At 44.2% G+C, this 10,467-nt stretch overlaps 1 protein-coding gene across 1 annotated transcript; it reads right to left on the bottom strand.

Annotated features, from left to right (window-relative positions):
* Window positions 1–278: 278 nt before the first annotated feature.
* Window positions 279–662, bottom strand: LOC129518007 (late histone H2B.L4-like). The gene has a single exon (XM_055338075.1). The coding sequence runs from the start codon at window positions 660–662 to the stop codon at window positions 279–281; it is 384 nt and encodes a 127-aa protein (XP_055194050.1).
* Between the last annotated feature and the right edge of the window lie 9,805 nt (window positions 663–10,467).

The raw sequence follows: 10,467 nt of genomic DNA, 5'->3' as shown, positions 1-10,467 counted from the left end.
ACAGGAATGACACTTTAGGCCAGCAACTGAATGAAATGTGGTTAAAATAAATCCATGGTTTTTCTTGGAGCAAATTGCACTAGAGACATGCAATAGAGTGGATACATTCGGTAATGTTTAATAAACTGTAAACGTGCTTTAAGGATGGGCAGAATGGCATAGGGCCAAATGCTGGAGTAGGTGGCGCTGTGGAGAGCTACAGGTCTTCTCCGAAACAAGTGAGGTGGCTCTGAAAAGAGCCTTTGGTTTGCGAAGTGGTCAGGTGATCTAGAGGCAGCTCATTTGCTAAAGGTGTACCTCATGATAGCCTTGGAGGCCTCAGACACAGCGTGCTTGCCAATCCCTTTGGGCAGCAGCAGCAGCCGCACGGCCGTCTGGATCTCCCTGGAGGTGATGGTGGAGCACTTGGTGGAGTCGGCCAGGCGAGAGGCCTCATCAGCGATGCGCTCAAAGATGTCCTTAACAACTGAACCTATGACGCTCAGGGCCTTCTGCGAGAGGCTTAGGCCCTCGAGAACCTGCTTCGGAACCCTGGGGAAGTAGATGTTGAAACTGAGCAGCAGCAGCGGCAGCGGTGGCATTGGTGCTTCGGCTTCTCCTGCCGCCGGCACCCCCGTGCCCAGGCTTTCCTCGGAAGAGGTCTCACAGCCAGGCTCAGCCATGTGGGGCTCAGCTTCATGACAGCTCGGAAGAAAGACAATAGTGGGATCCCTGGGTGGCGCAGCAGTTTGGCTCCTGCCTTTGGCCCAGGGTGTGATCCTGGAGACCCGGGATCGAATCCCACGTCGGGCTCCCGGTGCATGGAGCCTGCTTCTCCCTCTGCCTATGTCTCTGCCTCTCTCTCTCTCTCTGTGACTATCATAAATAAATAAAAATTTAAAAAAAAAGGAAAGACAATAGTGCCTGCTGAGGGTTGCTGGTCCCTTTATATATAGTTGCTGCATTTCCTGATGTCACAAGCAACTTCCATATCTGATTGGACAAAATGGGACACAGGGAAGTGGGTCTCTATGCCACTGTGTCACCTCTGATTGCATATCCTGGAGCTTGACATCACATCGGACAATCAGAGTAGGAATCTGGTGTCCTCTAAACTTGGGACCTTTCAGAAAAACATTCAAATATTCCACTGAAGGTGTACATTTTATCTGCAGATTTTCAATTTAATACAGCAACAGATCTTGGATGAGTCGTGTTTTTAATGAAATACTTTTTTTAAAATATGTTATTTATTTATTCATGTGAGACACACACACACACACACACAGAGAGAGAGAGAGAGAGAGAGAGAGAGAGGCAGAGACACAGGCAGAGGGAGAAGCAGGCTCCATGCAGGGAGCCTGACGTGGGACTGGATCCTGGATCTCCAGGATCATGTTCTGGGCTGAAGGTGGTGCTAAACCGCTGAGCCACTTGGGCTGCCCTGGAATACTTTTTATTCCACATCATTACTCTATTTCTGATAAGCACTAAGTGCCATTGTTTCAGGATGTGCTAGAAATCCAATGCTCTGGAATTAATGTATCGGCGTCTTACAAGCAACAGTCAATATAAAGTGGAGATCGGAAACACATGAGCAGATAGAGAGAGGAAAAGAACAGGGGCTGGGCAACGCATTTAATGAAATTTTTTTAAAAGAGTTTTTAGAGGTTTATTTATTTTATTTTATTTATTTATTTATTTATTTATGATAGTCACAGAGAGAGAGAGAGGCAGAGACACAGGCAGAGGGAGAAGCAGGCTCCATGCACCGGGAGCCTGACGTGGGATTCGATCCCGAGTCTCCAGGATCGCGTCCTGGGCCAAAGGCAGGCGCCAAACCGCTGCGCCACCCAGGGATCCTGCATTTAATGAATTTGTAATGGGAGGTAGTACTTCTTGAGCATCTTCACTTTCTATTCACTTCTTTTTTTTGTAAAGAGCGAGAAGGGGGGAGGAGCAGAGGTAAGGGGAGAGAGTCTGGAGCAGGCTCCATGCCCAGCACAGAGCCCACACGGGTCTCAGTCTTCTGACCCTGAGATCATGACCTGATGGAAATCAAGACTCAGAGGTGAAACCAGCTGACCTACCCAGGCGTCCCTCTATTGAATTACTTCTTTTGGCAGTTAGGGAGTAGCACACAGGAAAGGGAGGCATAAAGGAGACCAGTTTCTTTCCATTTTTTCTGTGCAAAGACATTAGATTAAGAGGCTCCAACTAAGAGAGGGAGGGATTGAATCTGGTCAGAACTAATAACATCTCTCTTAACAGCTCCTTGTGGGACTCTTCTGTGAAAGCACTAAGAGAGAGCCAGCAGGATGGGATGAACCAGAGCTGAATCTTTATTTCCCCCATGTTTCCTGCTCAAATGGAGAGATGAGGAGATGAGGCTAGGAGGTTATTGGCTGTGGACTTGATGAAATGTCTGGAGCTCTGTGAACCTTAAGGTTGGTCCCCGAGAGATAACAGGAGATCCCAGAAATTCTCAAGCAGAGCTCTCATGTGCCTTCCTGGCCCCAACCTAGTAGGGTAAGATACATCTAGTACCCTGAGTAAAATAGAACCTCAGGCATCAAGGAGTCCCCAGTAAGCCTCCATCCTGGCACAGTCACTTGAATACCCTTTTTTGCCAAGCAATCATATGCCAATAATCACAGCAGTAAAATTGGCACTAACAAATAAATCACAACATGGCTGGAACCACAGGCTGGTTTGACAAGATCAGTTTGCTTACCTTTTCAAGTAACTACTATCATTGTCATACACTCAGCCTACCTAACAGGTGCTGCTGCAGGAGAGGAGAGGGAGAAGGGACCACCCCACAGGGTCAATTCCCAGTGTCCTCAAAACTCCTCATTGTCCTGACAGCCTTGAACCTGCAGCTACCACAGATGATTCTCTCTGAAGATGCTCTCCTCCATTCTAGCTTTCCAGGCATAAGATCAACTGACCAGAGTTGGTATCCTGCAACATGTCAGCTTCTGGTTGCTTCTATCAGCAATACTATGAAATATTCTAGTCAGAGTAAAGGACAGCCAAAACATCAGTTCATTGGCGCCCCAACAGGGGCATTTTGGAAAGACCTCACCCTAAGCACCAAAATTACAGATTTTGCAGCTTTGGCTTATTGAAAGAGTCTGGCTGCCATATCCCAAGGCCATACTTCCAGAGGGGACATCTGGGGACATTTCTCTTATGACTCAGAATGGACTCCTGTCCTGAGCCAAGCCACCATAGATTAAACAGGAACTCTCTCATATGAACAGCAAGGTACCCCTAAAAGTGAGGCAATTGCTCTCAGTACTGATCAAGGCCCTCAGGAGAAATGACAAACCAGCCTCCAAACACAGCACACAGAGGTAGTCATACTGATAAAAACATTAAAAAAAAAAACTTCAAGTATTTATTAACTTGAAAAAAGTTTTCTTAAAGATACCAAGGTCCTAAAAAATACCCACACAGTGGAAATGCTGAGCAAATATGAGTGCTGATGGTTGAAAAATAGAAATTTACCCCAATTTTCCAGATATCCACAGTAGAGAAAGAAAATTTAAAATAGGGGCGCCTGGATGGCTCAGCAGTTGAGCCTCTGCCTTCAGGTCAGGGCATGATCCTGCAGTCCCAGGATGGAGTCCCACATCGGGCACCCTGACTGGAGCCTGCTTCTTCCTCTGCCCGTATTTGCCTCTCTCTCTCTCTCTCTCTCTCTCTGTGTGTGTGTGTGTTTGTGTGTGTGTGTGTGTCATGAATAAATAGAAATATTTTTAAAAAAGAAAAATTGGCAGCCCTGGTGGCTCAGAGGTTTAGCGCTGCCTTCAGCCCAGGGTGTGATCCTGGAGACCTGGGATTGAGTCCCACATTGGGCTCCCTGCATGGAGCCTGTTTCTCTCTCTGCCTGTGTCTCTGACTCTCTCTCTCTCTCTGATGAATAAATAAATAAAATCTTAAAAAAAAAGAAAGAAAAATTGGGACGACTGGGATTGAGCACTTGCCTTCGCCCAGGGTGTGATCCCAGAGGCCCAGGATCGGGGCCCGCATCAGGCTCCCTGCATGGGGCCGGCTTCTCCCTTGGTTATGTCTCTGCCTCTCTGTCTCTGTCTCTATGTCTCTACTCTCTCTGTGTGTCTCTCATGAATAAATAAATAAAATCTTTAAAAAATAATAAAAAGGGAGGGGGCAAGATGGCTGAAGAGTAGAATTCCCCAAGTCAACTGTCCCCACCAACTTACCTAGATAATTTTCAAATCATCCTGAAAACCTACTAATTTGGCCTGAATTTTAAAGAGAGAACAGCTGCAATGCTACAGAGAGAAGAGTTCACGCATCTATCAAGGTAGGAAGACGGAAAAAAATGAATAAATAAGCATCCAGTGGGGGAGGGGCCCCAGAAAGGAGCCAAAATAAGGCCAGGCAGCGAGAGCCAGGACAGGAAAGCCCAGTCCCAGAGAAGCAGAAACTTTACCAAACTTCTCAGACAGAAAGGTGCTCACAGAGAACTCTGGCAGGATCCCAGGGGCAGTGGAGCCCCCAGGTTCCCCAGGTGACTAACAGTGGAACTGCACCCCGGGGGAGAGCGCTCCACACACCACCGTCCAAGCTCCATAATGGGCTGGAGCGCACGCCAGGTGGGGCCCTGAGAGTACCTCGGCAGCCGCTCAGGCGGTGGCTCTGTACAGAGGGGGCTGCGCAGCCCCTGGAGCGCGATTCCAAGAGTGCAGGCCCCGGAGCCCAAGGTGCAGGGGACACAGTCCAGGATCGGACGCTGCCCTTGGGACAGGCGGAGCCCAGGAGGACACAGGACAACAAGGATACTCCTGCCACCAGGCACCTCCGAACTGTACAGATCAGTGCACCCCCGCCCCAGGAGCATCCAGGCTGCTGCAGACTGGGAGACTACGGTACTTACTGCTAGAGCTGACTCCAGGGCTGGAGAGGTGGCTGCCACCATTGTTGTTGTTCCTCCTGGTGTCACCTTGTGCCTGGAACTGAGCAGGGCCACCAAGGAGCAGAGGCCTCACAGAATAAACAGCTCCCACTGAACCATGCACCTAGCTGGAGCAGTGCAACTCCATCAGATGCACACACCTGAGAATCAGCACAGCAGGCCCCTCCTGCAGAAGACCAGCTGGAAGGAAACGGGAAGAGCAGGTTCTTAACCAAGCAGCACTGGAAGGCTCCAGAGGGAGTCAAGGGACTTACAGTATATAGAATTGGAGGATACCCCTCCTTGTTTTTGTTTGTTTGTTTGTTATACCCCCTTTTTCCCCACTTTTTCCTTCCTTTTCCCAGGACAACTGTTTTTAGTCACTCTGCACTGAGCAAAACTAGAAGGAAGAACTCACAACAAAACAAAGAATCAGAAGCAGGCCTCTCTCCCACAGAGTTACAGAATTTGGATTACAATTCGAAGTCAGAAAGCCAATTGAGAAACTACTGGTGACTATAGAAAAAAGCATAAAGGAATCAAGAGACTTCATGACTGCAGAATTTACATCTAATCAGGCCAAAATTAAAAATCAATTAAATCAGACAGAATCCAAACTGGAGGTCCTAACAACAAGGGTTAATGAGGAAGAAGAACACGTGAGTGACATAGAAGACAAGTTGATGGCAAGGAAGAAAGCTGAGGAAAAAAAAGAGAAAAACAATTAAAAGATCATGAGGATAGGTTAAGGGAAATAAATGATAGCCTCAGAATAAAATCTACGTTTAATTGGGGTTCCAAGGGCGCTGAAAGAGACAGAGGACCAGAGAGTGTTTTTGAACAAATCATAGCTGAGAACTTCCCTAACTTGGGGAGGGAAACAGGCATTCAGATCCAGGAGATAGAGAGATCCCCCCCTAAATCAATAAAAACTGTTCAACACCTTGACATTTAATAGTGAAACTTGCAAATTCCAAAGATAAAGAGAAGATCCTTAAATAAAACAGCAAGAGACAAGAGATCCCTAACCTTGATGGGGAGAAGTATTAGTATCAAGAGCAGATCTCTCCACAGAGAACTCGCAAGCCAGAAAAGGCTGGCAGGATATATTCAAGGTCCTAAATGAGAAGAACATGAAGCCAAGATACTCTATCCAGGAAGGCTCTCATTCAGAATAGAAGGAGAGATAAAGAACTTCCAAGATAGGCAGAAACTGAAAGAATCTGTGACCACCAAACCAGCTCTGCAAGAAATATTAAGGAGGACTGTGTAAAAGAAAGAGGAAGTCCAAGGAAATTATCCACAAAAACAGGGACTGAATAGGTAACATGATGACCCTAAATTCATATCTTTCAATAGTAACTCTGAACGTGACTGGGCTTAATGACCCCACCAAAAGGCGCAGAGTTTCAGACTGGATAAAAAAGCAAGACCCATCTATTTGCTGTCTAAAAGAATAATTTTATTTTTTTAATATTGTATTTATTTATTTATGAGAGACAGAGAGAGAGAGAGAGAGAGAGAGAGAGAAGAGGCAGAGACACAGGCAGAAGAAGAAGCAGACTCCATGCAGGGAGCCCAACACGGGACACGATCCCGGGTCTCCAGGATCAGGCCCTATGCTGAAGGTAGTGCTAAACTGTGGAACCACCAGGGCTGCCCAAAGGACTCATTTTAGTCGTAAGGACACCTACAGCCTGAAAATAAAAGGTTGGAGAACCATTTACCACTCAAATGGCCCTCAAAACAAAGGAGGGGTAGCCATCCTCATATCAGATAAATTAAAGTTTATCCCACAGACTGTAGTCAGAGATAAAGAGGAACACTATATCATACTTAAAGGATCTATCCAACAAGATGACCTAACAATCATAAATATTTATGCTCCGAATGTGGGAGCTGCCAAGTATATCAAGCAATTAATAACCAAAGTTCAGAAGTACTTAGATAATAATACTCAATACTACTCAATAATACTCCCACTCAAAGTGGGAGACTTCAACACAGCGCTTCTGCAAATGACAGATTTTCTAGGCACATCTCCAAAGAACAGGAGCTTTAAATGATAGAGTGGACCAGATGGATTTCAGATTTACAGAACTTTACATCCAAATGCAACTGAATACAAATTCTTCTTAAGTGCACATGGAACATTCTCCAGAGTAGACCGCATCCTGGGTCACAAATCAGGTCTTACCCGATACCAAAATATTGGGATCGTCCCCTGCATATTTTCAGACCATAATGCTTTGAAACTAGAACTCAATCGCAAGAAGAACTTTGGAAGAAATTCAAACACACGTGGAAGTTACAGACGATCCTGCTACAAGATGAAAGGGTCAACCAGTAAATTAGAGAACAATTAAAAAGATTCTTGAAACTATTGAGAATGAAGATAAAACTGTTCGAAATCTTTGGGATACAGCAAAAGCAGTCCTGAGGGGGAAATACATCGCAATAAAAGCATCCATCCAAAAACTGGAAAGAACTCAAATAGAAAAGCTAACCTTGCACCTACAGGAGCTGGAGAAAAAAACAGCGAAGAGATCATACACCCAGCAGAAGAAGAGAGTCAATAAGGATTCGAGCAGAACTCAATGACATAGAAACCAAAAGAAGGGTGGAACAGATCAACAAAACCAGGAGTTGGATCTTTGAAAGAAATAATAAGATAGATAAACCATTAGCCAGCCTCATTAAAAAGAAAAAAAGACTCTAATTAATAAAATCAAAAATCAAAAAGGAGAGATCACCACCAACACCAAGGAAATACAAACGATTTTAAACACATATTATGAGCACCTATACGCTAATAAATATGGCAATCTAGATGAAATGGATGCATTTCTGAAAAACCACAAACTACAAAAACTGGAACAGGAAGAAATAGAAAACCTGAACAGGCCAATAAACAGGGAGGAAATTGAAGCTGTCATCAAAAAATTCTCAAAACACAGAAGTCCAGGGCCAGATGGCGTCCCAGGGGAATTCTAGCAAATGTTTAAAGAAGAAACGATACCTATTCTACTAAAGCTGTTCAGAAAGATAGAAAGAGAAGGAATACTTTCAAACACGTTCTATGAGGCCAGAATCACCTTAATTCCAAAACCAGACAAAGACCCCATCAAAAAGGAGAATTATACACCAATATCCCTGATGAACACAGATGCAAAAATTCTCAACAAGAGGTAATAGGAAACAACACTACTTAAAGAAGATTATTCACCATGACCAAGTAGGATTTAACCCCGGGATGCAAGGCTGGTTCAACACTCAAAAAGCAATCAATGTGATTGATCACATCAACAAGAGAAAAAAACAAAAACCATATGATCCTCTCAATAGATGCAGAGAAAGCATTTGACAAAATACAGAATCCATTCCTAATCAAAACTCTTCAGAGTGTAGGGATAGAGGGAACATTCATCAGCATCTTCAAAGCCATCTACAAAAAGCCCACAGGAAATATCATTCTAAGTAGGAAAACACTGGGAGACTTTCCCATAAGATCAGGAACAAGACAGGGATGTCCACCCTCACCACTGCTATTCAACATAGTACTGGAGGTCCTAGCCTCAGGAATCAGGCAACAAAAAGACATTAAAGGCATTCAAATTGGCAAAGAAGAAGTCAAACTCTCCCTCTTCGCCGATGACATGATACTGTACATAGAAAACCCAAAAGACTCCACCCCAAGATTGCTAGAACTCATACAGCAATTTGGTAGCATGGCAGGATACAAAATCAATGCCCAGAAATCAATGGCATTTCTACACACTAACAATGAGACTGAAGAAAGAGAAATTAAGGAGTCAATCCCATTTACAATTGCACCCAAAAGTAAAAAATACCTAGGAATAAACCTAACCAAAGAGGTGAAGGCTCTATACCCTAAAAACTACAGACCAATTCTAAAAGAAATTGAGGAAGACTCAAAGAGATGGAAAAATATTCCATGCCCATGGATTGGAAGAATTAATATTGTGACAATGTCAATGGTACCCAGGGAAATTTACACATTTAATGCTGTCCCTATCAAAACAGCACGGACTTTCTTCAGAGAGTTGGAATAAATCATCTTCAGATTTGTGTGGAAACAGAAAAGACCCTGAATAGCCAAGGGAATATTAAAAAAGAAAACCAGAGCTGGGAGCATCACAACGCCAGATTTCAGGTTGTACTACAAAGATGTGGTCATCAAGACAGTGTGATCTTAGCACAAAAACAGACACATAGATCAATGGAACAGAATAGAGAATCCAGAAGTGGACCCTCAAATTTATGGTCAACTAATATTCGATAAAGCAGAAAACAGTATGCATTGGAAAAGGTCTCTCCAATAAATGGTGCTGGGAAAATTGGACATCCACATGCAGAAGAATGCCACTAGATCATTTTCTTCCAACATACACAAACATAAACACAAAATGGATGAAAGATCTAAATGTGAGACCAGATTCCATCAAAATCCTAGAGAAGAACACAGGCAACACCCTTTTTGAACTTGGCCACAGCAACTTCTTGCAAGATACATCCATGAAGGCAAGAGAAACAAAAGCAAAACTGAATTATTGGGACTTCACCAAGATAAGAAGCTTCTGCACAGTAAAAGAAACAGTCAACCAAAGTAAAAAACAACCTACAGAATGGGAGAAGATATTTACAAATGACCTATCAGTTAAAGGGCTAGTTCCAAGATCTATAAAGAACTTTTTAAACTCAACAGCAAAGAAACAAACAATCCAATCCTGAAATGGGCAAAAGACATAAACAGAAATTTCACAGAGGAAGACATAGACATGGCCAACAAGCACATGAAAAAATGCTGCACAGCACTTGCCATCAGGGAACTACCAATCAAAGCCACAATGAGATACCAGCTCAAACCAGTGAGAATGGTGAAAATTATCAAGGCAGGAAATAACAAATGTTGGAGAGGATGTGGAGAAAGGGAAACCACCTTGCACTCTCGGTGGGAATGTGAACTGGTGCAACCACCCTGGAAAACTGTGTGGAGGTTCCTCAAAGAGTTAAAAATACATCTGCCCTATGACCCAGCAATTGCACCGCTGGGGATTTACCCCCAAAGATACAGATGCAGTGAATGGCTGGGACACCGGCACCCCGATGTTTATAGCAGCAATGTCCACAATAGCTAAACTGAGGAAGGAGCCTCGGTGTCCATAGACAGATGAACGGATAAAGAAGATGTGGTCTATGTATACAATGGAATATTACTCAGCCATTAGAAACGACAAATACCCACCATTTGCTTCGACGTGGATGGACCTGGAGGGTACTATGCTGAGTGAAGTAAGTCATTCAGACAGGGACAAATATTATATGGTCTCTTTCATTTGGGGAATATAAAAATTATTGAAAAGGAATAAAGGGAAAGGAGACAAAATGAGTGAAAATATCAGTGAGGGTGACAAAACATGAGAAACACCTAACTCTGGGAAATGAACAAGGGGTAGTGGAAGACGAGGTGGGCGGGGCAGTTAGGGTGACTGGGTGATGGGCACTGAGGGGCGCATTTGGCGGGATGAGCACTGGGTGTTATG

This window comes from Nyctereutes procyonoides, unplaced genomic scaffold (assembly GCF_905146905.1).
Source record: "Nyctereutes procyonoides isolate TBG_1078 unplaced genomic scaffold, NYPRO_anot_genome, whole genome shotgun sequence".
In the NCBI taxonomy this organism is placed as follows: domain Eukaryota; kingdom Metazoa; phylum Chordata; class Mammalia; order Carnivora; family Canidae; genus Nyctereutes; species Nyctereutes procyonoides.
This window is presented reverse-complemented; position numbering and strand designations above follow the sequence as displayed.